Source organism: Emydura macquarii, unplaced genomic scaffold (genome assembly GCF_026122565.2).
Source record: "Emydura macquarii macquarii isolate MOO-44397 ecotype Brisbane River unplaced genomic scaffold, CSIRO-AGI_Emac_v2 contig_1254, whole genome shotgun sequence".
Lineage (NCBI taxonomy): Eukaryota > Metazoa > Chordata > Testudines > Chelidae > Emydura > Emydura macquarii.
In genome coordinates, this window is record NW_027131391.1 from 8,135,290 (window position 1) to 8,159,936 (window position 24,647).

The 24,647-nt window shown below is 65.0% G+C and overlaps 1 protein-coding gene across 1 annotated transcript; it reads right to left on the minus strand.

Annotated features, from left to right (window-relative positions):
* Positions 1 to 462: 462 nt before the first annotated feature.
* Positions 463 to 21,062, minus strand: INPP5J (inositol polyphosphate-5-phosphatase J). The gene is made up of 13 exons (XM_067550182.1): positions 20,755 to 21,062; positions 16,549 to 17,396; positions 14,816 to 14,926; positions 12,019 to 12,127; positions 10,536 to 10,652; positions 10,266 to 10,441; positions 8,765 to 8,876; positions 7,309 to 7,418; positions 6,704 to 6,893; positions 6,098 to 6,235; positions 4,456 to 4,533; positions 2,364 to 2,468; positions 463 to 1,947 (listed from the first exon to the last, which is right to left on the minus strand). Exons 1-13 carry the CDS (start codon positions 20,857 to 20,859, stop codon positions 1,282 to 1,284), a joined length of 2,865 nt encoding a protein of 954 aa, XP_067406283.1. The 5' UTR covers positions 20,860 to 21,062; the 3' UTR covers positions 463 to 1,281.
* Positions 21,063 to 24,647: the final 3,585 nt, after the last annotated feature.

Genomic DNA, 24,647 nt, shown 5'->3' on the forward strand with positions numbered 1-24,647 from the left:
GTGCCCCTTGCACTCGGCTGGGGCCTGCACCCCTGCCACAATCCTGCTCCTTGCAGCATGGCCCCCCAGTGGTACTGAGTCCCAGGGCAGAGCGCCCCCTCCCAAGCACTGCCCTCCAACGGCTCAGCCAGCCCAGGCCTCCCTGAGAGAGCCAAGGGTGCGGCGGTGCAGTAGGGGGGCTGTAGGCACTGCTGACCAGTGCCAGCTGTGCCTCCCCCAGGAGAGCTCAGTTCAGCACATCAAAACACAGCGGAGAGGGGGTGGGGCATTTATTCCATCAGCTGCAGTGGGGTAGGACACAGTGCCGCAGCCCAGGGCAGCCAGGCCCCTCCACACCCCTGGCATCTTGGCTTATTTCCTCCCTCCTGGGCATGTGCTGCAGCCCCCGGCCCCCCTCTCCTCTGACCTCCCCTGCCATGGTCCCAGTGCCCGCACCCCCACCCCCTTCCTTTCTTCTGCAGCTGGGGAGCTCCTGCCCCCCAGAGCTCTGCACCCCGCCAGCACTGCTGCCCTGCGTGACCTGCACGCAGCCCTCGCCTGGCACTGCCCCCCCGGGGCCTCCAGCTGCTCCCCCAAAGGCAGCTCTGGGCCCGGGGGTACCTCCGCACCCACCTTCCTCTCCCCCGCTGCGGGTGGAGTACGGCAGTGGCTGGGCCGTTGGGCCAGCCCCAGGCCCGTCTCGGCAATTCCCCGGCCGGCTGGGCGTGGGTGGGCCCAGCCGTGAGGCTGGAAGGGAAGCTCCGTGCAGCGGGTGACTCGGAAGACATCTTGGGCTCCCCAACCTCTCACCACCAGGGGCCTGCCTAGCCAGACAGCCTAGGTGTCCCCATGCCACCCCTGCCCACATCCCTCCCCCCAGCCTAGCGCCTGACTGCTGCCGGGGCCCCACCGCCACCCCCCGTGTCCTGACTCACTGGGGCCTGGCCATGCCCTATGCATTCCTGCTCCGGGCTGCCCTGGGAAGCTCTGCCAGGGGTCCGACCCGGCTCCATCTCCCCGCTGCTGGAGTCCGAGGTAGGGTCACCACCCCACACGCCAGGCCCGGCCGGTGGGTGGCTGGGATGAGTGTCCGTGCCGTACCCAATACCAGGGGACGGGCAGCCCCGGGCAGGGCGCGTTGCTCGCTAAGGGCCGTTGCCTACGTCACAGCAGTAGGGACAGATCACGGAGCACCTGGGGGGGCCCAGCACGGGCAGGTGAGGCGGCACAGGGGCAAGCACACGGCAAGCTGTCTACACGGGGATCGGTGCAAGTGGGTGGGCGGCGGCCGAGGCCCAGCAGTCACTGCGCGGTCCCAGCTGGGGCTGCTGTGACGGCCACAGATGGTGGGGGGTCCTGGCCTTCCCGGGAGCCCCTCCGCTCCTGGGGGGAGGTGCTGAACAGGCTTGCAGCCCCGGCCGTGGGGCTGGTGGGGCTCATGCGCCTGGCAGGGTAGCCCTGGTCTCCGCTCGCCCTCCTCTGGCCCATGGCCTGGTCGACAGTCTCCAGCCGGAGCGCGGGCAACAGGCCCAGGTTCCTGGGATCGGCTCTGCCCAGGGGGTTGTCGTCAGAGAAGCACCAGGCGCCGCAGTGCTCCCCTGCAGTCCTGTACCCGGGGACACGGCCGCTCTCCTGGCTCTCGGCCGCCCGCACCGGCTCCTTGCTCTTGGCGTTGCGCCAGGGGGGCTCCTCCGGCAGGTGGATGCTGGGGATGTCGCCCTTCGGGGGCCGGCGGCTCTGCGGGGACGGGCTGCGGCTGACCCCCCGTTCCTGGCTCGCCGGCCTCAGGATGAGCCCCTGGAACTTGGATAGGCTGGGGCTGCGGCTGCGGTGCTGCTTCATCTTGCCGGGGCTGGGGCTGCGGGACTTGGGCGCCAGCAGGACCAGGGTGCTGTTGTCCTCCTCCTCGGAGCTGGCGCTGGAGCTGTCTGTCTGGCTGCTGCCCTCCTCCGAGGTGGGCAGCGAGATCTGCATGCCCACAGGACGGTCAGCGGGGAGACGGGGCTGGCACCGGGAGCGTGTGGGGGTGTCTGAGGGCATGCAGCATACCCAGTGCGCCCTGCCCTTCGCTTCCCCACACCGCACGTTCGGGCTGCCAGGGGTGGGAGAATATCTAGGGCACAGCCCCACGTGGGGCAAGGCCAGCCCAATTTCTGTGGTGTCTGGCAACACCTGCTGTCATGGGCCCCCACGGTGTTACAAGAGAGAGCGACCCCCCCATCATTCAGCTTACACCCCCCCGGCCCCCCTGTTGATGCCTCCCTTGACCCCTGCACAGCCCCGTCCATTGCACCCCCCTTCCCTGCTTGCATTGTGCCCCTGCCCCCCACATCACCCCACACACCCCACCCCCCCGCGGCTGTGCCTGGCAGGATGCTGCTAACCTGGAAGGGTTCCGTCACCCCGGTGATGCTGCTGTAGTTGTTGCCGTAGTAACCGAGAATGTATTCGCCTTTCCCTTTGGGTAACGCCTCCTCCGCAAACGTCACCTACAGCCCCAGGGAGAGCGAGGGGGGCATGAGGGGCCGTGCCACCCGCACGAGCCGGGCGCTGGAAGGCACCCGGCTCACCCACTCCCCCAGCATGGTGGAGATGTCCGGTGCCCAAGGGCGTTTCTACAGGGACAGGTGAACGCAGAGCTGGCACATGGAGACGTGCTGCGGGAGGCTCAGGCACCAGAGCGGGCAGGCGGGAGCTCAGAGAGGCCAAAGGTCCTGGCAGGGGCTGCGTGCCTGGCTCTCTGGTGCAGGGTGGAACGCGGCCTGGCAGCTGAGGGACCATTTCTAATATTATTGCTATCAATATTGCCCAATTACAAGACATCTCGCAAAATAGGCCATGTAAGGTACCACTGGAAAAGGTCCGACTTACTGAATAGGATACGCCCGTCTATACGTGTCTATCATCTTTGTATCGGAAGCTATGAGATGGGTGATGGCTCTGTCTCTAAAACGTGTGCTGTGCTACTGGGCGACCCCCTGCAGATTACCACCAGCACTGGCCAGCCTGACTGAGGGCCATCGCTGATACAGCGAGCCCAGAGAAGAGAAGCCAGGGGCTACGCCTCAGTCAACAGGACACATAGGGACAGGGGGGACTGCAAGTGCTTTTCCCTGCCCACGTGCTGTGACTGAGCTGTGTTTGGGACGAGCCCCATGGCACAAACTATAAAAGGCAGCTGCACCATCTCCATCAGGTCTTTGTTCCTACTGCTGCATCACCTATTCTACATCTGAAGCTGGGAACCAAAGGACTGAGCCCGCTCCCGGTAGTGGATGTACATCAGAGGGACTGTACAAGCCTGCAAACTCCAATACCGCTGAAAATCTGATCTCTATGCGCTGTGGAGTCATTGGGATGTGTCTGATTGCTTTGATCCTTGCATCTCTCATCCTGTTTGTTTCCTTTTATAACAAGCCTCTCGTTTTAGTTACTAAAGCCTGGGCTGGCAGCGTGGTGTTTTGGGTAAGAACGAAACCCATCGTGATCTGGGAACGTGGCTGACCCTTTGGGGATCAGGAGAACATTTTATACAGTGAGCAGAGTTTTAAATAACGTCTCACTTTGCTGGAGGCAGTTGCTGTCTGGGAGCCAGAGACTGAAATGCAGTAAAGGGGGCTGTGTGTTTCTTTTCTGGGGCATCTTGATAACCAGTGTGGGGAATCAGGAGCGCTGTTTGTGACTGATTGGGGAATCTAACTGCAGCGTTAGCCAGCGGTTCTGGGAGAATCTGCCCTCCTTCTGCAGCCGGTCCTGACCTTGGCATTTGCAGGTGGGTCACCCTTGGCATGGACGGGTCACAGAGGGCACGGTCCGAGAGAGGGGCGCAGGGAGTCTGGCACCGGGGGAATAGGTGCAGACTAGCCAGGCAGAAGTGCAGATCCCCACCCCCAGCAACCTACCCCCAGGGCACGGACCAGCTCCGTCGCTGCTCGAGGGGCTGCTTCCACTGGGTACGTGCCTGCCTCTCTAGTCTCTGCTCTGTAGGGGACAGATCCAGCCTCTGGACCGTCCTGCAAGCCGGTAATGCCCAGTACCTGGCCTAGGGCTGACCTGAGTCTTCTGGCCCCCCCCCCATTTGCTGGCCAGTCCCCGCCTCCTCCCCCCGCACCTGGTGGCCCTTCTGGTGTAGGACGCATGACAGCTCCGTGCTCCGCTCAGCCTGGAGGGGGCTGGGGACCGACACTTGGCTGCTCCGCCGGCACGGATGCTCGGCCAGCAGGGAGGGCTTTCTCGCTCACTCGCTCGCTCGCTGTAGTGGGAGGAAGAGGCTGCTGGGACTGAGCGATCGATTGGGGCACGGTGGGGTACGTGGGACGCACAGCTAGAGGTAACCCTTCGTGCGCCACACGCCTGCCTCTCCGGCCGAGGAAGGGGCAGCAGACAGCATTCCCCCGCACAGCACGCAGACGGGCAGTCGCAGGGCATGGTGGTACAGCCACCCCACCCCACAGCTCCTCCGCCCCGCTCACACACCTGGTACACGCTGCCCTCCGGGTCCTCATGTCTGGCCCACACGTAGGCCACGTAGTCCTTGTAGTGCCTGAAGCCCACCTGTGGGGGAGAGACGTCCCAACGGAGAGCTAGTGGGGATCGGGGCCCCACCCTCACCGAGCACCCCACACTGACCCTAGCGCCCCACACCCAGTGTGCCTGATCCCACCCCCACCCCTGTAACCCTGACCCCCACAAGTGCACCCACACCAGAGTGTGCCTGACACTGACCGCCCCAACCGCTCCCCTATCACCAGGCCATGCCCAACTCCGACCCTGACCTCCAGCCCCACCTACACCACAGCCTGGCTTCGACCCCTAACCCCAGGGCGCCCAGGTCTGACCTCTAAGCCCTGCTACCCCAGAGCAGGCCTGCCCTGACCCAGCCCAGTCATGCCCTCAGCTCCCAGCCAGCCTCTGCCAACAGCCCGGCCTGATCTGGGGGCACCATTTAAGACACAGGGGGCCAGAAGTTCAGAAGTGCTGCGCGCCCGCTGCCCCAGCACTCCCCACTCACAGCCCCGGCCCCAAACTCATGAGATTCAGAACTACCCAGGCCCGCCCTCGATCCGCCCGCCAGGCTCCGGACTGGCACTTTATGAACAAACACAAGAGTCGGCCCAGAGGAGCCGCGGGCACGCAGACCCCACTCCCTGCTCCCGAGGTCCAGGCCCAGGCTGGGCACCCAAAAACCACCGCACCCGAGTCAGAGGAGATGGCCCAGCAGCCTGCCTCTCCTCCCCTCCCCACAGGGCAGCTCAGGGACCCCTGGCCAGCCCTGACTCCCCAGCACTAGTGGGGCATGGGCTCGCTGGCTGGATGCTGGGGCGGGGGACGCACCCCCTCGGGTCCCTCAGTCACAGTCTTCCATGCCCCTGCAGCAGCAGCCGTGCCCTGCGTCGGAGCCATTCGCAAAGCCCAGCCCCGGCCCCCTTCTCCCATCGCAGGGCAGCCCCTGCAGAGCCCACGGGAAAGGCCTTGGCCGGCAGCAGGCTCCAGGATAATCCAGTGAGCCGTGGGGCTCAGAGGGACAGTCCCTGCTGCCCCACGAGGAGAGGCCTGGCCCGGGAGGCACAGGACAGGGACTGCCCGTGCCAGGAAGAGGGGGCCAGACTCCTCCCTGGGGTGGACGCACCGAAGCCAAAGGGGGAACCGAGCCCAGAAAACCAGGGGGCCCGCAGTGCCCAGGGAGCAGAACCTGTCCCAGCGCGGGCAGCCCAGAGCCTGGAGAGGGGGGACAGGGTAGGCGCCCCACCCTGGGGCAGGCAGGGGGCAGGCGATCTCTGTCCCTCTCTGTCAGGGGATCAGGTTCGCAGCGCAGCCCTCGGGAGCCCTCTCCACAGCCCCAGCTCGGCAAAGTCACATTGCCCGTCCCCCGTGCCGCGGCTGTAAGGAGACACCCAGGCCTGAGCAGTCTGGGGAGGCACAGCCTCTGGATGTGCTCCAGCCTCTGGACGTGCTCCCCCCGCCCCAGCCTCCTCCATCCACCCCCTCGCCCCCCGCACGCCCTTATGCAGCGGCCAGGGAAGGACCCCGCCGAGAGGCCGGGAGCAGGCGCTCAGGGGGGCCCCACACCCTGCCCCCCCTGTGGTCAGCCCAGCCGCCCCCGCCTGCAGCCCCTTACCCGATAGAGGCCTATCCAGTCCCAGGAGCTCCTGTGGAAGACGGCGGCCATCTTGTATCGGACCACAGCCTGCTCGGGTCTGGCCCATTCGTCGGCCACTTGGATCTCAACCAAGGGCTTGTCGGCCTTGGAGACGAACTGGGGCGGAGAAGCAGAGGGCGTGATGGGGGGCAGCAGCGCCCCGGGCTGGGCCAGGAGGGGGGCCCCCAGGGGAACCTGCGCCAAGGCTGACGTCCTGCCCTGCCAACAAGCCAGCAGCACTGCCAGCATGCCCAGAGCCGCTCCCCGTGACCCAGAGTGGCTAGCGCTGGGGAAAGCTGGGCCAGGCCGGCAGCTGGAGGGGGGATGGCAGCATCCTGGGCTCCCCCTGCACCTGCCAGACAACGCACGCCCGGGACCCTCCCGCCCCTCTGCAGCCCGCCTTCCCTCGCGGCCCCGGCATGGAGGGGAGGGCACCCTTTTAGCTCCTGGAGATGAGCCCCCTCCGGCAGGGGTAGGGGGGACAACCCTGGCCCTGGCGAGGTTCTGGGCCCAGTGCACGTACCCCCAGGCCTGGCCACTCAGGCGCCCCCGCTGGGGAGCTGCAGGGGAGGCTTCCAGACCCACCTGCACGGCGAAGATGGCAGCCACGGGCTTGTGGTCGCTCACCACGTACTCCATGTGGCTGCAGTAGCAGAGCTGGGTCACGGCCAGGACGCTCCTGCTGGGTCTCCGGCCGCCGGGGTTGTGCGGGGCGCCGGAGGACTTGATCTTCCAGAGGATGCGGTCGGTCCAGGCCGGCTTGCGCTTCTTGGCGCTGCACGGCACAGATGGGCGCCATTCAGCCGGCACAGGGCAAAGGGCTCGCCCTCCAAACCGAGCCCCCCTTCCCCAGCACTTGGGGACGCTCCTTGGGGCGGCTGCAGGGTCATGACGAGCCCCATGCCCACGTCCTCCGCCCATCCCTATGCCCCCATGCGGACATATCCTGCCATATCCTCCCCCAACAGCACAGCCTGCCCTACGTCCCCCTTCCCGCCGGCCCCCCTGCAGAAGCTGCTTCAGTAACACTCTCTGCTTGTGTTGCGTTGCCGGCCGAGCGCCAGCCTCCTGCAGCCAAGAGAGCAGTACCCCCGTTCCAGAGGGGCCCCCATGCGACCCCCCCAGTGCCTGCTCTCACCACTAGACCCACAGTCCTTTCCCCAGTCCCTCCCTCCCCACAGCGCCCCTACCTGGTGTCGTACTGGTTGGTCCCCACGTCGAACTTGAAGGTGGGTGGAAAGTTGAGGGGCCCCTCCTGGAAGCCGCTCAGGATGGGCCAGGTGCCCTTGGCGATGTTCAGCTGCGGGGGAATGGACAGCCATTGGCAGGTCAGCCCCCAATGCAATGCACACAGGCCTCCCGTCCAGCCCCCCCAACTCCCGACCCACTCCAGGGAAGGGAACACGGCTGCTGGCGCGGGGCCCAGGGCTCAGGGAGGGGATTGGGGTCTGGCTGGGGGTGACCGGAGTGGGGCACACTGGGCTTCGGTGGACAGGGATCCAGGGGCCCAAGGGGAGCCCCTGGCCCTGGAGATTCCCCCACTTCATCCTCTTCTGGGAACAGCCCTGAGGTTGAGCTGAGCCTGCCCCATGGAGCCCAGTGGCCAGCCCCGGAAACACAGGGGAGGATGTGTGAGCCGCAGCTGGCTCATGGCCAGGTTTCTCAGTCACAGGAGCCCCAGGTGGCTTGGCCGCAAACAGGGAGATCCAGATCTTCATGCAAATGTGGCCCGGCAGCTCCTGGCAACGCGGGCTGGGACAGGAGGACTTTGCCCTGAGCCCAAGCCTCTGGGCTAGGAGTGCCAGGCGGCTCCTGCGCCCTCTGCACAGCCTTAGTGCCGCCCCGCTGGGGGCCAGCGTGCCCAGAACCCATCAGGACAGGGATGTCTCCCTTGTTCCAGCACCTGTGCTCCCCCAGGGCCCCCCTCCTCACACCCCCAGCCTTGCAGGGCTAATGGGACGGTCAAAGTAGCTCTGACCCGCACCCCGCGGAGCAGGTGGCAAGGTGCTTTGCCAGGCAGACCCAGAACCCACCCCTTCTCCAAACCCCCTCCCCCTCCCGCACATCCCCTCCAAGCTCTTCCTAGGCGAGGGGGATCCCACACTTTCGCTTGGATGCGGTGCAAGACACAGGGTGGATGCATCACCAGGGCAGCAGGAGGGGGAGCTGCCCTGCCCCCCAGGGGACTCTGTCTCGGGGGGCACGGAGGCAGCTGGAGCTGCAGGGAGCCGTGCTCCCAGGCCAGGCCCTTCACGCCCCACGGAGGCCCAGCTGGCAGCAGCCGGGTTAATTATTACATAGCTAGGAGGAAGCAACTTTTATAGTCTCTTCCCCTCCCCCTCCGCAAGGAGCTGTGGGCACTGGGAGCTCGTTCCCCTGGGGAGCAGCCCCCCTCCCCCACTGGGGGCAGATGGGATTGGATTTTCATATCTGCCCCCAGGGAGGCGCTGGCTCCTTGGCCCCAGCTTGCCATCAGCACCTGGTGTGGGGGGCTGCAGGAAAGCAAAAGAATGTCTCCCTGGATTCAGTGCAGCAGAACGTTAACTCTGAACCCTAATGATCACAGCGCTTTGCTCTCTCCTGAGCAGTGTCGGGGCAGGAGCAAGGACACACAGGAAGCAAGCGCCTGCCGGGCCGGCCTCTCACCTGGTCCTTCTCCCACAGCTGGCTCAGGATGCTGTTGTCGACGGCGTACTTCACAAAGCGGATGTCCAGGCTCTCGATGCGGAAGTTGAGGTCCCCAAACCAGAAGACGATGCTGGGGAGAGCAAGGGCAGCAGCAGGGCCAGGGTGAAGAGGGGGCTCCGTGCTCCCCACACAGCACTAACGCAGAATCCCTTCGGGTGACCCAGCCGTGCCCCACAGAGACAGGACAGGACTCCCTCCGGGGGAGAGCACTAGGAGTCCTGACTCCCGGGCCTGGGATCCAGCCACTAGGCAGCACTGCCGCTGAGAACAGAGCCCAGGGGAGTGTCCTGGGCAAGGCAGGGGGGAGGGAAAGTCCCTGCCCCAGATGCCAGCCCTGCCAAGGAGGCCAGAGACTGCTGGCTCCCCTGCAGCCCCCAGAAGGACCGGGCACGATTCCCAACGGGAGCTCTGGGATCGCAGTCAGAGACACAGCGTCAGAGGGTCTCAGGGAAATGTAATCCACGTGGGGGTGGGGTGGGGGGCTTTTCTCTAGCAGCCAGGGTCCAGGGGAGGGGGTGAAAGCAGCAGGGCCTCCCGCAGCCCTGCCAGGCCCTCCCTTCGACCCTCCAACCAGCACTAGGGTGACGTGGGGTGACAAGTGCTCCGGGCCCCAATGCCACCCAGCCTCCAGGCTACTCCCAGGCAGGCAGGAGCCAGGAGCCCTTTACCCGCTAGTGTCCGGGACCTCCCTAGCCCTGGCATAGCAGTGGGGGAGCTGGAGCCGGCTGCAGGCTGGCAGGGTGTGTTCTGGGTGTGCCGTGACTTGCGATTCTGCAGAGGGCAGGGCAGGGGCCTGGACACACAGAGGGGCCTGGCTGCACCCAGGCAGGGGCAGGCAGAATGGGAGCCCGGATGTGGGGCTCTTGCACAGGAGGCCTGGGGACAGGAGTCAGTCTCACCCAGCGGCGCAGGCGCTCTCAGCAGCCCAGCCGCGCCAGCGAGGGAATGTAGGTCAGTGCTCTGCCGATAACACGCTGGCTGGCTGCCAGCTCCGCTCTGGAGCGGCTCAGGTGCGGGACCCAGCAGCCCTGGGGATAACGAGCCGAAACCTCCTGCTCAGATCGTCAGACTTTCCATGGATCAAATGAAAGAGCACGAACCCAGGGTGGAAATTTCCACTGCCAGGTACTGGCTGGAATCCGCTGGGGAGGCTGTCACATGGCCTGCAGCCCCGCCAGCACCAAGCGCTAGAGCACGGTGGGGAGCAGGCAGAGCAAACCACAAGCTGACAGGCCTGGGGCGGACTCCCTGCCCCCCAGCTCGCCTGGAGGAGACCACCTGCCAGCGCAAGAGAATGGCCGTAGACACGCAGAGATGCCCACACAGGGATTCAGCACCCGAATCTGGCTGCTGGGGTGGGACGTGGCCCGTTACAGAAGGGTGGAGCTGCAGACTCAGACCCAAGCCCCAATCAGAGCCGGGGGTGGGGGGAGCGGAAGGAGCAGGGGGAGGGACGTACTCGTGGTCCAGGATGCCGCTGGCTGCGCGCCCCTCGAACTGCTGCATGTTGAGGATGGTGGTGAAATCCTCCTTGCGCTGCTCGGCCTTCTCCAGGTGAGCTGGCAGGTGGCAGTTCAGGAAACAGACCATGTGGCCGAAGATGGAGAGCCGCACGCTCACGCCGCCCTTGTTGCCCTGCTCCAGGAGGAAACCGAGCGGTGTCAGTGGGGAAGCCCCCCACCCTCGGAGTCACGTTCCCCCTCCTGCCCCGCTGGGGCGCCCTCCTCACCCAGTAGCCGCCCAGCCCGGTCCTGGTGCAGTCCGTCTGGATGTCCTGCAGGAAGGGGAGGTGATAGTACTTGGCAAACACCAGCAGGATCACGCCCTGCATCCGCACCGTGCTGACCTGCAACAGGGACAGAAAGGGGTGACGCAGGGCACCCTAGCTGCACCCGTCCGAGGGCTGGGCCAGCACCCGAGCTAGGTGCCCTCAGGCCAGTTCCTGCCCCAGCCGGGCCTCAGTGTCCCCATCGGCGAGGCAAGGCTGATGGCACAGACCCACCTTCCCAGGGGCAGGGCTGGCAGGACTGGGCAGCGTTGGCAGAGCCCTGAGGACTGTTTATGCGTCAGCCAAGGCAGATGGCAGCCTGCCAGGCATGCCAACCCTACAGGCCGCAGGTCCCTGCTCCGTGCTGGGCCGGGCAGCACACACCCTGCCCTGCGCTTGGCAGCCAGTGCCCCGCTTTGTAGCGTCCGGTCTCAGGCCATCACTGCGCGGCCGGGCCGAGGCCAGCGTGCCAGGGCCCCAGGAATGGACCTTGCGGAGCAGTCCCTTGGCAACAGGCGCAAGCTATCCCAGCGTGCCCAGCGGGGGCTTTGTTCCCCTGGATGGGGGTGGGCACTTGAGACCGCTACTCAGCTCAGGCCGGAGCACGGCCCAAAGCCGAGGGTGGCCGCTGGAGACGGGGGCTCAAGCCCCCATGGCAGAGCAGCTCCCATCCTTGTGCTGCTGGAGAAGACCCTGCCCTCCACTCCTGTCCTGGCCCCGGGGGAGTTACACCCCCAGGCCCCAGGCAGGGGCGGAGCCAGAGACACCTCCGCCCACCCAGCCGCTGGGGCACCCCACAGAGGAGTTTTAACTGCGCTTGTGACCTCACCACCTCAAGTTGCCATGGAGACAGCTGTGAGGTCAACACACGAGGGGCCAATGGGCATTAAGTTCACAGACAGAAACCTGGGCCCGGCATCAGATAGCACTGTGATGAGCTCTGCATGTTCTCTGCCCTCCCCGACCGGCCAAACCCCACCCCATTCCTGACTCCCCGCCGGCTCCCCCACCGCTTGACCTAGTCCCCAAACCTTAACTCAAAGGAACCCCAACCGGCACCCATGGAACAACAAGCCCCTCGTGTCCCAGATTCTCTGCACCCTGCGACGGTGGGGCAGGGCGACACTTCTCCGTGGTGCAATGAGGGAAACTGAGGCAGAAAGCCGGGAAGGGCCTTGCCCAGAGTCGCCCAGCGAACCGGTGGCAGAGCCCTGCTGTTCCTGTGCTCTAACTCTAGACAATGCAGCCTCCTTCATGTCAGCCTCTAGGAGACCCCGATATCAGGGATGGGGAACTGTGTCAGCTTGCCAAGCGGGGGGGGAAGGGGGTGGGCACAGGGGCCCTGGCTGCTTGCATGCTTGGGTGAGGTGCCCAGTGTGATATAATCAGATTTCTGCTCAAAGCCCCCCCCACACACACACACACCCTCCCTCCCTGCCCTTACCAACACGAAGTTAAAGGGGCTCAGCACGTCCATGAAGAGCTCACTCCACTGGTCCGTGAAGAGGACGTCCTTCAGGCGCTTGTTGATCATGGAGTTCACCTCCTGCAGCCTGGAGGGGAGACAGACGGGGCAGATCACAGGCGTGGGCAGACACCTCAGCACCCGCTCCTCCCTGCCGGAGACTGCCTGGGCCCCAGCTAGGGGAAACTCCCTCTGGATGGGGGCAGAGGCACAACTCTGGAGGAGCAGCAGTCGGGACCAGGGAGATGGAAATCCCCCCAGAAGCGTGCCTGCCGCGGCGCTGGAAGTGGAAGGGGTCTCTGTGTCATGCCCAGCGGGCAGCTCGGGACCCGAGTCATACACCACAGCTAACCGGGGGGGCTGGGGGGGATTAACAGCTAGGCATGGGGCCACGCCGGGGTTCTGTGCTCCTATTCAAACCAAGCCACATGCAGCAGATGACAGATGCTATTGCCTCCCTCAGTAACTAGCACGGCACCTGGAGACGGAACGCGTTGCCGGCTGGGCATTAACCCGAGGGCATGGCCCCGCTTTGAGTTACACCCTCCTGCCCTGAGAGCCCGACGCGCCCACACTGGGCCAGAGCCCCAGAAGGGCTGGGCTTCCGACGTGCTGCACGGGTGAGAAATCCTGGCCTCGGTTCCCGAGAGGGAAGAATCAGGGTAACAACGGCTGTTCAAAGACTCGTCAGTCACCACCCAGATGTCCCAGTCACACCTGGAACGACGCTGCCGCTCAGAAATGGGAGGGGAGGGTCAGAAGCGATTGACAGAGGTTACTGACATGATAAGGTTATAGATGGTCATAAGCAACTGACTGACAGGTTGGAATCCAACATGAACATTTATTAAAACATCATTAAAAAAATCCAGGCCACTTGATGCCTTTCTGGAAGACGCTTTAGTCAGTCACAAGTTTGGGCTCAATACAGGGGTACCTGGGTGAATTTCAATGGCCTGTGATATACAGGAGGTCAGAGCAGATGCCTTAAAGGCCCGTCAGGCCTTAAACACTATGAAAAAATCAGAAACTGAAAGTCAAAATCAAGAATCCTCCCAGAGTTTTGACCCCGGAAAAGGGAGAAATGCCAGAGACCCCATGAACTCCACTAGTGACGTAGCACTTGTATTGATTTCACGTAGAAGGCACCCAGATGCTATGGTGACGGGCAGCAGGATAAAAGCCTACTACAGATTAACCCTTTATAAAGGGAACCTTCAGACCAAGCGTGACCAACAGCACAGTCCATCCGCGAAGCGTCACACCCGCCTCTCTGATTCCTGGGAGGTGTCTCCAGACAGGCTTACCCAGTGATGGTTAGTCCACAGCATGACCCTGGCTAGTCCACAACTGTTCCCAAGCCAGATTTTAACTGGCCACAACGCCAGCTGGCAGCAGTAGCCTCCATCAAAGAGGAAGCGGCAGCCTCCCTTTGGTTTGGGCTGAGGCGGTTACACGGGACGACGCACTGGAAAAGGGGAGCGAGGAAGGCTGGGATTGGCAAAAAGAGCCAAGGAGAGCCAGGCATCCAAATCCCACGGCTCAGCCTGGGCAGCTGTTAATAAAAGCAAAGGGCGGGAGACGTTTCCTCGGGACCATCCGGGAATGAACTGTAGAGATGCCCGGCTGGAAGGGACCTCGAGGGTTCAGCAAGTCCAGCCCCTGCTGCGGCAGGGCCAACTCAACCTACACCCCACCCTGACAGCTCTTTGTCCACCCTGGTCTTCGAACCTCCAGTGGCAGGGTTTTCACAGCTCCCTAGGGAGCCGGTTGGTTGAAGACGTCTCATCAAAAAGCAGAGAGGGATTCGAACAAAGTGCTTGGCCCTGGGGGACCATGCCGAGTTTTGGGGACGGGAGAGTGAGCCAGAGATGCCATGGCGCTCTGACAGTGATCACGGAGGATTGAACCCACCAGGAGAGAGACCAAACCCAGAAGCAGCCTCCTGTGGCCTGGAAGGTCTTTGGGAGAGGGGCTGCCTCCTATTCTACGTGCATCGAGCACCCAGAACAATGGAGCCGTGATGCCAGGCACAGTCCCTATGCGCGAAAGTAATCCACTGCCATGGTACCCAAAGGGCCCGTCCTTTGCTCGCACATTGGCATCGCGTGTCCAGCTTGTCGGGCCCGCAAAGTTTCCGTGCGTTAGCTACTGGCGAGGCCGCTCCCAATGTAAGAACCGCATTAAGTGTTACCGCAGACTGGATCCAACCCAGCAATAACAGAACAATGGATCCGTGCCCTTGTGGGCAGCTTACTGCAGCCATAGGCTGATTGCAGAGAGAGAAGCTCCTACGGGACTTTGGAGGGGATGTTTCACTGTTCACAGCCCAATCCTGAGACGTGTAGGATGCCGCTGGCTTCCAGCGGAGCTGGGGCATTTGTAAGAGCCAAGCTCTGCAACATGTGGTAAGCAGAGATTGGGGGAGCGAGCAGGGCTGGAGGGTGGATTTGGGGGTTTGAAAAAGCATTTAGGCTACTTTTAATGCTACATTTTTATTGGGTGTTTTATTTTGAAGCATCTGCCTGGCTGTCCTAGGCAGCGTGCCGGAACCGAACGCAGACTCGGGGAGCCGGGACTAGAACCTGCATCTTTCTGCTTCACAAGAGGCTCCCTCCCTGGGGCTAGAAGACAATTCCTTTCACTGACAACAGAAGTAGGTCTGCTAGCCTCTCTGGGACCCCCCTACTAGTGGGCAGCCTCCTTTGACACCAGCGCTTGGTGCAGTGGGGCAACGTGGCTCTCTCTCTCGCCCGGGGCGCGGGCACCCCCTTACCCAATGGCGATCATGTCGGCGTCGCTGGTGTCGCCCGTGTTGAGGTGCAGCAGGGACGTCACGTCGCTCGGGGGCATGGCTGTGCCGACGTTCCACGTGACCACGGTGACCCTGGGAAAGACAAAGGCAGCCTGTGCTTACGTTTTGGTCCAAGGGTGCCCGGCCCCTTTCCCTTCACCCCAGTCTGCTCACCCCTCTTCCTGGGAGCTGCTGCTCCAGCTGTGCCAGAGGCTAATGACCGCGGCAGCTGTCTGGAAAAGCTGTGCGAAGGAAGAGGCGGCTGGGCATCCCTTCCTGCCATTCACCCCACGCCCGACGAGCTGAGATCAGATGGACTCTGCCAGCACGCAGAGCGTCTGCTAAGACCCCCGCGCTGGCCTGAGCAGCACATGGCAACCTGCTAGCCCCTGGGTGTGCAGTCCACGCCAGGGCCCCCGCCCCGATGCCCTCACCTCAGCTGGACTGTCACGCACCTGGCCAGGTGACAGGAAGGCCTTTACCTGCCGTTGTGTCTTTTGACTACTAGAGGCCTCCGTGGTGCCTCTGCCCCGGCCGTGCAAGGCTGGCCCCAGACTCCCTGCATCCCCAGGAGCCGGCTAACCCCAGCAGTGTCAGCAGCCGCCCAACCCAGCGAGCAGCCGGGGCTTGTGCAGCTCCATGACTCCTCCTTCTGCCCCGCTGCTCAGGGCAGGACGTCTTGGAGGTTCTGGTTCCACTGCACATTCTTTGCAAACGTGGAACGTGACTCGTCAGCTCGTCCGCACAGGATGACCGAGGACCAGGGGGGCCGTGGCTGCATCCAAGCCCCAGGTGGGTCACATGCAAGGCTGCAGCTGACCCCAGCCAGGAAGCTGGTGCGGCAAAGGGGGTCTCTCGTCAGGATCGGATTCTGGGTGATGTTCAAGGTGTTGGGTTTGAGCTCTAAGCCTTAAATCATCTGGGAGCTGCCTACTCATGAGTCCCTCCTCTCTGCCACAGCCCTTCATAGGAGAGAGGGGGTCTGCTGGAGGAACAGGGGGGGGGGGGGAGGAAAACATTGGAACCCGCTCCCTTCCCCATGGTCCGTCTGGTTTTGCTGCCCTTTGAGGCATGCTGCAGGCTTCTGGGAGGAAAGGAGGGGCAGGCAATGCCCTGGCATCTGGGGGAAGCCGGGCTGTTCCCTCCGGAGCCACTGCTGGCCCTCTTTGGGAGCGGCTGGTACTCGTAGTGTTTGGCAGAGCCCAGGGCGGGTGCGTGCTCTCCTGGTGCAGAGCCGCCGTCACGCCATGGACCTGAATGTCAGCCCGCCGGCCCCACCAGCCCCGTTGGACAGGAAGGTAGAGTCCGAGTGCAGGGTGGGCGTACGGGGCAGGCAGGCTAGGCCTGGATCCCAAGCCAGGGAGCTAGACGGACAGACAGACAGCTTACATGACAGAGGCGTGCACCAGTCCCTGCTGCCCTTTGACCCCTCTGGGATCTCCGCCCCAGCGGCTGCCAGGTCAAGGAGTTGGCAGGCGGGCAGCACACACTGCACCCGCCCTGCGCTTGCTCCAGCTCCCCGGAGAGGGCTCTGGAAACCATCCAGACTGTGCCGACCTTCCAGCCGGGCGGGGCTGTCCTCTGCTCTCCATGCTGGCACTCTGCCAGAGCCCCTCCCGGTACATCCGCCTCCCCCCCAGCCCACTGCCACAGGGCAAAGTGCAGCCCAGGCTCGGACCTCGGGAGCGGACTGACCCCCCCCAGCTCACACTCACCGGAATGCACCATCTTCCTTGGCCTTGCCCAGCCGTCCCAGGGAAGCCTCGGGGGGGTCCCCGCAGCCAGGCAGGTTGAGGGACGGGCCGCCCCTCCCGTAGGAGGGGAACTCCTCGGACTCGGCCTTGGCCAGGGTCATGGGCTTGGAGGGGCCGATCCTTCCCCCGGAGAGGAACTCGCTGGAGATGGCTTTGGGGAGGCCGATGGGTCTGGGCGACAAGCCAGTCCTGCCCCCGGAGATGTAGTCACTGGACTCTGCCTTGGGGAGAGGCTCCTTCCGCTCCGCAGGGAGCGTCTTCCCTGCGGGCCCTGGATCCAGGGGGCAGAGTTCGGGGAGTGTGGATCGGCTGGGCGACTGGCTGAGCTTCCCAGCCGGCGCTGGGCTGGCACAGGAGGAGGCGCTGCCGGAGCCCGGAGACAGCGGGCGAAACTCCACCGGGGACAGCAACTTCGACAGTCCAAAGAGCTGGGCCCCGCCTGAGCCGTCCGGCTGGGCTCTGCTGCTCTCCAGCACCAGGGGCTGGCTGTGCCGGCCCGGGGACCGCTCCTCGGGCCCCCCGTGCTGGGACCCCTCAGGCTGCGGGCGAGGGGAGATGGGCTGGAAAGGGTCAAAGAGGGTGTCGGGCCTGGAGCCCCTGTGCCCCAGAGGGAGGTTCCCGGGGTACACGGGTGACGTGGGCGCACCGGATGTCTCGGGCTGGAACCGAACGGATCCCTCGGCGCCGAACGGGGCCGCCAGGGAAGCAAACAGTCCTGGGGGCGCAGCTGTAAGGGAGCCCCGCGGCGACAGAGACGGGGCCCCCGCAGCCGGTCCCGGATCCTTGCTCCCACGGTGAGCCGGCTCCATCTGAGAGAGAAAACAGAGAGCGTGTGCATTAGCCCTGCCGCGCTCGGTGTCCCCTGAGCTGGGATGCTGCACCTGGAGATGCCCTCTGTCCAGGGACGCCCCGAGACACGCTCCTCCCAAAGCAGGCCCATCCCTAGGGGAGGTGTGGGGCCAAGGACAAAGCCAGGACGCTGGTGGCAGGCTGCCCGCCTCCCGCCCGGTCGTGGCAAGAAGCGCGGGGCCCTCCAAAGCTCACACCATACCCTAGGGACAGCTCTGCCGGGGATTCCCCCTTCCAAGGACGCCCTTACGCCCCAAGATGAGCTTCTTCTGGGGATGCTCCTACACCCCGAGACACGCTCCTTACCCACCCGTCCCATGCACGGCACTCATGGGCCCGCTACCTATGACAGTGCCACTCATGGGCCCCAGCAGGCCAGGCCCCATTTCGATGTGGGTCCAAGGTGGAGCAGTGCAGGCTGGGACCTGGAGCCTTTGCAGGCCCTTCCGTTGGTCTGTCCCTGTTTCAGGCCAGGCCTGCAGTACCCTAGGAAGGCCGGGCCCATGGGCTCGTCCTCCGCCCACCCTCCCCAGACTCACGGGGCTGCTCTGGGGCACTGGGGCGAGGGCTATGGAGCACGCGGGGGCAGGCAGAGCGGCTCCAGATCTGCCATTAAAGTGCCAGCAAAGCTTCCCCCGTCGGACCCTGGAGCCACTTTGTGTGCGATGGGGCTGCATCCGGGGCTCTCGGAGCTGGCGTTTACAGCAGCCGGTATCCACCCCGGCGGGAGGGAAGTCAGGGACCTTCCCCATTGCTACTGCTGCCTCCCCAAGTCCACACGGGGGGCTGCTGCTCCCTCCGCCCGCCACCCTCCGCCCCTCGCTGCCCCTTGTCCCCTGGGCTCAGTGATCTGGCCAGCGAGAGATGGGCTAACTCCAGGGCTCAGAGGACAGCAGCTGGCGAGCAAGTCCCAGCTCCTAGAGGTCAAAGCACTGAGGCCAGGGGCACACACAGGGGCACAGTCTTAGTACCGCCTGGTGCCTAGCGAGCGCCCAGAGTCCGCAGAGCTGGGTCTGGCACACAAGGGAGCAGCGGGTCCCTTCTCCGGCTGCTCCAGTCTGATCAGCAAGCTCAGCGCATGGGGAAGAGAGAGCACCTGGCAGGCCGGGGCCACACCTCCAGCGCCTTGCCAGTGAGATCCAGGGCACAGAGGCTGGCAGGCACAGGGCCTGCTACACAACGCGGGGCAGCAGATTCGCCAGACATTGCGGGGACCAGAACTACCCAGGACCTGAGGGCCCGGCTGCCCTCTCACACGCCCCCCCGGGGGTCAGGAGAGATGCCATTGGCACCAGGGTAGTCACGCCCAGGAGCTGCGGGAGGCAGAGTTCCTTGCTGCCCCAGCCCATGCCGGGCACTGCCGTCCTCAGAGTGCCAAGCTGTGTGGGAACGGGATGCAGGGACCTGGCTGCACCCAAAGCCAGCAGCATGGCAGCCCTTGGGTGAGGGCACAACCCCTCCCTGCCAATGCCCCCCCCCCCCCCGCTTCCTTGTCCCCGTGTCCCTGCCAACCCAGCAGCACGACACCATCCAGCCCAGCTGCCACCTTGCTCCGAGAGCTCAGCGCGGCCCAGCCTGCCTGCTCCTTCATCCCTTCCCAGCCAACAGCCACGGGGAGGTTTCCCTCTCCCTCTCCCGCCCGGGGCTTGTCCCATCTGACTGCGCCAGGCACTGCAAACTGTGCCTCAGTCGCCCACTCATCTCCCCCAGAGCATGGCACCCACCGCCCCCCTGCTACCCACAGTTAGAGCAGAGGGCTGGGAGCCCGGACTCCCGAGTTCTCTTCTCTGCTCACCGTGCAAGCTCCGGCCCTTAGCGCCAGGTTATCAGCCGGGGGTGCCTGCTGTGGGGTGGGCGTTGGGGGACTGAGCCCGCGTCCCCCACTGGTACAACAGGCCGCAGCGTCAGCGCCCGCAGCAGCTCCGGGCACCCCGCCCACGGGGGCCAGCTCTCAGCTCTCAGGGAAGGTCAGGGCGCTCGTAGGTCCCTTGAGCTGGGTCCCTCGAGCCACCAGTCCCTGGGGAACAGCTTGTCCTCGGTGTCGGATGCGTGAAAAGCATTGACCTCGGCTGCTCTGGGACCCCGTCCCTGGCTGGCTGGGCACGTCGTGGGGCTGACGGGACGTCCCACCTGCCGGCAGGGGGCAGGGCTGTGGGTAGCACGTTGCTAGGCCCGGGGAGCTGCTGATGGCGGGCGCTAGGCGCTGTTCTCCCTCCAGGGAGCCCTGCACTCAGACAGCCCCACCGTGCCCTTCATTTCCCCTCTCCAGCCCGGCACAGACTTGCTGACACTCGCAAGGTTCCCTTAACGCTTCCCGGACCAGGCCCCCCCTTCGGTGCTGCTGGCCTATCAGGCATGGGACCCTGGGGCCGCTCTGCTCCCTCCAAAGGCAGGGGCTGCTTTTCACCCCCCAGAACAACTTCTGCTGTTGCGGGCAGGAAGGGGAAGAGGAAGAAGCATGGTGGCTCTTGGGTAACACGGGCGCTGGGTGTCCAGGGCTCACACCAGGGCGGGGGCAGGGCACGGGCCGAGGGCCCCTGGGCCATCACACCTGGATCGGGGCAAGCTTCTAGAGTCGCATGAGTTTGGCACAAACCAGTGAAATTCCACTATGGGGCTCAGAGATGGGGGCAGCTGGGAGGACAGGGCAGGGGGCACTGAACGGCAGGGCTAGCCAGACCCGCACCCCTAGACAGCACCGGGCTAGACATCTTTCCTGCCCCCGGACCCTTGGAGAAGCGACAAGCAAGAGCTCAGCTCCCCGCCCCCCACGACTCCCCCAACCTCCCCCACCCCTCCATCGCTCCGGCTCAGCCTCTGCTCACTTGTCATGAAAATAGCTCAGCCCAGGCTCCCCCGGCCCGGGGGCGGAGGGGGAGGAACCAGCCATTATTTGACTCACCTGTCAAAAGCAGCCACTCGGGCAATGGGTGGGCGAGAAGTCGGCTGGTGCTGCCAGCGCCAACCCGCTCCCCTGCCTGGGCCACGGGTGCGTGGGACCCAGGCCAGGCCAGCCCCCCACCCCCAGGTGTGCGGGGACGCAGCATCCACACGTGGACCGGAGCCGGGGGGCAGCCGGGGGTCATCAGACTGTCAGTCCTAGCTCGGATCCATGCCCTGCCTGGCAGCTCTGCCCCAGGCCCTGGGGGGGTGGGGGGCACTGTGAGGCCAGCCCCCACCCCTGGCATCACACGGCTCCGGGATCCAGGCTGCCCCAGGGCCAGAGCAGGGAGCCAGGCACGTGGGGAGCGGCCGGCCCGGCACGCCTGGGCTCCCTGCCCCCGGCAGGTGCGCGCAGAGCCGGCGGGGCGGACTCACCTGGCGGCGGCTGCTGCAGGGCGCTACCCCAGCCGGCGGGGCGGCGGTTCGGCTCCTCCCCGGCCCGGTGCTCGTCCTCCGGCCGCTGCGGCTGCCTGGCTCCATCGCTCCCTTCCCGAGGATGCTTCAGCTGCCTCCTGCAGCCCAGGGACCCAGTGATGTCATCAGCCCCGCCACCTGCGGGAGGATTTAAAGGCGCAGGAGCGCATGGGTGCCACGCAGCGCTGCCAGCGGGGAGGGCAGCGGGCGGGCGGGCGGGGGGACAGGGGGCCCTTTGCCCTGCCCCGGGGGGCGCCGCTCTCTGGGCACAGCTGCCCCCCCCCCCCCGGTTCTTCTGGGGAAAGGCATCTGCTGCCCGGCTAAGGGCACCCACTGCCGCTCTGCCCCACTGGCATGGGACTGCGGGGGCTGAGCTGAGCAGGAAGGGGCCTGAGATGGGGCGTGCAGTGGGGGCCTCCGTCTGGTATTCCCCGGGGCCATGGCATGGACCAGAGAGGGTGCGGGTCCTGGCCCCGTGGGCAGCGTGCTGGCAGGGCTCGCAATCCCATGGGGCCGGGAAACAGGGCCTCATCCCGCAAGGGCGTCTGCGCAGAAGGGGGTGTGGGGGTGCAAAAACTGGCGCCATCCCACAGGCATGGCACTCGGGGGCGCGGTGCGGTAGGGAGACGGGGGCTTAGGCGGGGGCACTTTCCCCGCACAGTGTGGCACTAGGGGGCGCTGCACTGCAGGGCGCTGGGTGAGGGGTTGCGGGGTGCTCACGCCAGCTGGGGTGCGACAGCTCTGCCCGGGGCTCCCTGCGTGGGGGAGGGGCTGCGATGCCTCGGGTGAGGGGCGCAGTGGGGAGGGGGACAGACCGAGGCTGCACTGTGGGGCTGAGCCTTCAGGCGCACGCCCGAGGCTCCCAGCACCCACACCGCTAGGCCTCTGGCCATCTGCCTGGCGCCACCCCCGATAGCCCGCTGAAAGGATCCCTACCCCCCTCTGCCCGGGAGTTCGGCTCTCTCGCCCGGCAAGCTATGCCCCTGCCCAGATGCTGTGGGGAAGCAGGATCAGGGTCATACCCAGGAGGGAGATGGCAAGGCTGCTTGCATGACAGCCCGCCCAAGGGGGGCGGCTTGGCGAAGGGGAGAGCCCACAACGTCTGCGTCTCCTGTGTGCGTTGGGGCAGCAGGGTGAGAATGTGGATGCAGGGTGGGGCGCGGGCCTTTCTCGGGAGGGGAGCCAGGATCTTCGGTCAAGCAGAAGCCCCGGGTTCAGGACTGCCAGCCCAGCCGGAGCCGGCCCCAGAGGAGAAACACTGGCAGGTCTGTGCCTGCAGGGACGGCTTCTGGGCCCATCTAACACGAGCAGAGCGTGGCAAAGCGAGCAGGGCTGGGGCACGTGGGGGAGGGGGCACAAGCACTTTGGGGTCCTGGAGTAGAACACCCTGAATCCCCTACAGAGCCAGGACCAGCCTGCCCCGGGGGGGGGGACACCCCCTCTCAAACCCACGCTCCCGGCAGCCATTTGCACAGTGGAACGCTATGACCCACTTGGCTCTGGCTAGACCCACCTGTGAGCAGGGAGGTGGTGGAGCCACAACCCCTCCTGGGCCCACCCCCAAAGGGGCAGGGAGACCCGATGTCCCAGCTGGAGCAGGAGTCCCTGATGCCCCTGGAGATGGGGGGCGGGGTGAGGAGACCAGCACCCAGCATGTCCCATTAGTGCCAGCTGGAGCAGGAAGACCCCACCCAGTGGGTCACCTGGACCTTCCGCCTGGGGCCCCGGCAGCAGCATCCTTGTGTGTGGGCCCCGTGGATGACCCTGCCCACGCCCCTCCCCCAGCCGCACCCACGTCATGCCCACCCATCCTCATCGTGTGGCATGTACACACGGGCTGCAACCCACGCCTCACGCGTGCACCCCGCCCCCGCCCACATGGAGGGCAGCAGCAGGCTCGCGCCTTCTCTGTGGGCTTGGCCTTAAAGAGAGGAGCCTGGATGTGACGGGCCAGAAGTGAATCCAGTCGGGGCCCCAAAAAGCCACCCCCAGCCCCCACCCAGCACCTTGCCCCCTGAGTGCCACTGCTCCCAGCACAGCTGGGTGCTGCGGGAATGGCCTGCCCTCCGGTGGCCACATCCAGCAGTGCCGCCTGGCCGCTGCGGCCAGACCCTGGGACTCGCTGAAAACGTTACCCCTAGTTCCGAGGAGCGGCCTGGGTCCGGGCCTGCCAGCTCTGCCGCCTGGGCTTCTGCAGGCTTCTGTGGGGCTGCTGCTGGGCCACATCTTCGACCTGTTCCCCAGGGGGCTGCACTCTTATTGGGGTGTTAACGGGTGGCAGCTGGCTACTGGGTCTGAGCCTTTCCTCCCTTGGCCTCTGGATCCTCTCCACGGAGCCTGGAAATGTACCAATCTCCTCCCTTGGCCTCAGCTGTCCCCCACAGCCTCAGGTCCCTCCTCACGTCCTGCCCATGCCCGTCCGGCCCAGCACCCATCCCAGTCCCTCCATTGCCGCCTCCCCTGCGGTGGATGGAGCGTTGTCCCTGGGGCGCCGGGAGATTCCCACACAGGAGCCTCAGGCTCTGGCTACCAAGATGCATTCAGAGCAGAAGCAATACTCAGAGGACCAGGAGAGGCCCACAGCATCCAGCCAAGCTGGTGCACTGAGCTGTCCTGCCAGGCAGGGGCACCATGGGGTGGGGAAGGGAATGCCCCCGTCTGCCATGTGCCGAGCGTGCGTTTCTCCTCTCCCCGCCTGTGACCCACTTAGCCTCCCAATCCCAGCTCTGCGCTTTGTGCCGACAGCAGCGCAGCTTCTGAGCTCTCCTCCGCTCCTTCCCCACTCAGGCTCCTTTGACGCGCCTGGCCCGGCTCAGCCCGGACAGCAGCACACCCCCCAAAGTCATGCAGGAGAAAGCATAGGCTCCACAGGGCTGCAGGTGTAAATCAGCAACGCTCCTCTGAAATCTTTGCGCCAGCCACAGGTCTGGCCCCCCCCAGGCTCACCAACCTGCTGGCCAATGTCCCTGCTTCTGAGCCGGGCGCCACCCTGGACCCATGCGTGGTCTGGCCATTCCAGAGACGGGGCAGGGAGTTTCCACGAGAAACTCTCCTTCGCCGCATTTATACAAACCACCGAGAGCTGAACAAGCAACCGCTTGCCCTGACCCTTCAACAGTTCTGCCGGGGGCCCATTGCTCGGCCGAGCCAGGGCCACCCCAGCTGCGGACTGGTGGGGCTTAGTGTTAGCCTCAATCATCAGAGTCCCTTGGAGTCACGCCCTCCCCCCACACGCCCTGCAGCACAGCACCCGTGCACCACGCAGGGCCCTGCGCTCACCAGTGGCACCGGTGGAAGACAGCCCCACACTGGGCCACCTCCTGCTGCCGTCAGTACAGGGCGCCCTGAGGCCATTCTGGGCCTCTGGGATCAGCACTGATGCAGAGAAGGGAGCGCCCCCGCTGAGCCACTCATACCACTGCCTGCAGCAGGCGCCCCTTAGCGCTTTCCTGGGACACAGAGCTAACACAGGGGGGATCGTGACCCCTACTCAGCCACCCATGCAGGAAAGAGAAGAACAACATAAGAACGGCCATGTGATGAACTGGAGAGAGTCTGAATATGGTCTCGGAATAATGTGCGCGTGCCTCAGTTTCCCCTATGTGTTACTCGTGTATTTCGGTGATGGGACCAGGGTGTCTGATCATTGCAGAGACCACTAGGTGGGCCTTCCTCTAGCTACCCGGACACGGACAGGACCCCTCTTTCCTTGGGCCAACCAGCTGCAACGGTTTCCGCAGGCAGAAATGAAGGAGAGGTGACCACCTTGCCTGGGATAGAGACAAAAGACTGGGGAGGGGTAAGGGGGTTTCCGAGGCTGGTGGTGGGAAGGGCGAGTCCCCTGTGGGGGATCC

Excerpts from the sequence above, each read along its gene's own strand:
- INPP5J (XM_067550182.1), bottom strand. The coding sequence starts at position 20,859 with ATGGAGCCAGGCAGCCGCAGCGGCCGGAGGACGAGCACCGGGCCGGGG. Across the intron at positions 6,236-6,703 it reads CTGCCATCTTCGCCGTGCAG|TTCGTCTCCAAGGCCGACAA; the intron begins GTGGGTCTGGAA and ends TCTCCGCCCCAG. Across the intron at positions 4,534-6,097 it reads ACTGGATAGGCCTCTATCGG|GTGGGCTTCAGGCACTACAA; the intron begins GTAAGGGGCTGC and ends TCTCCCCCACAG.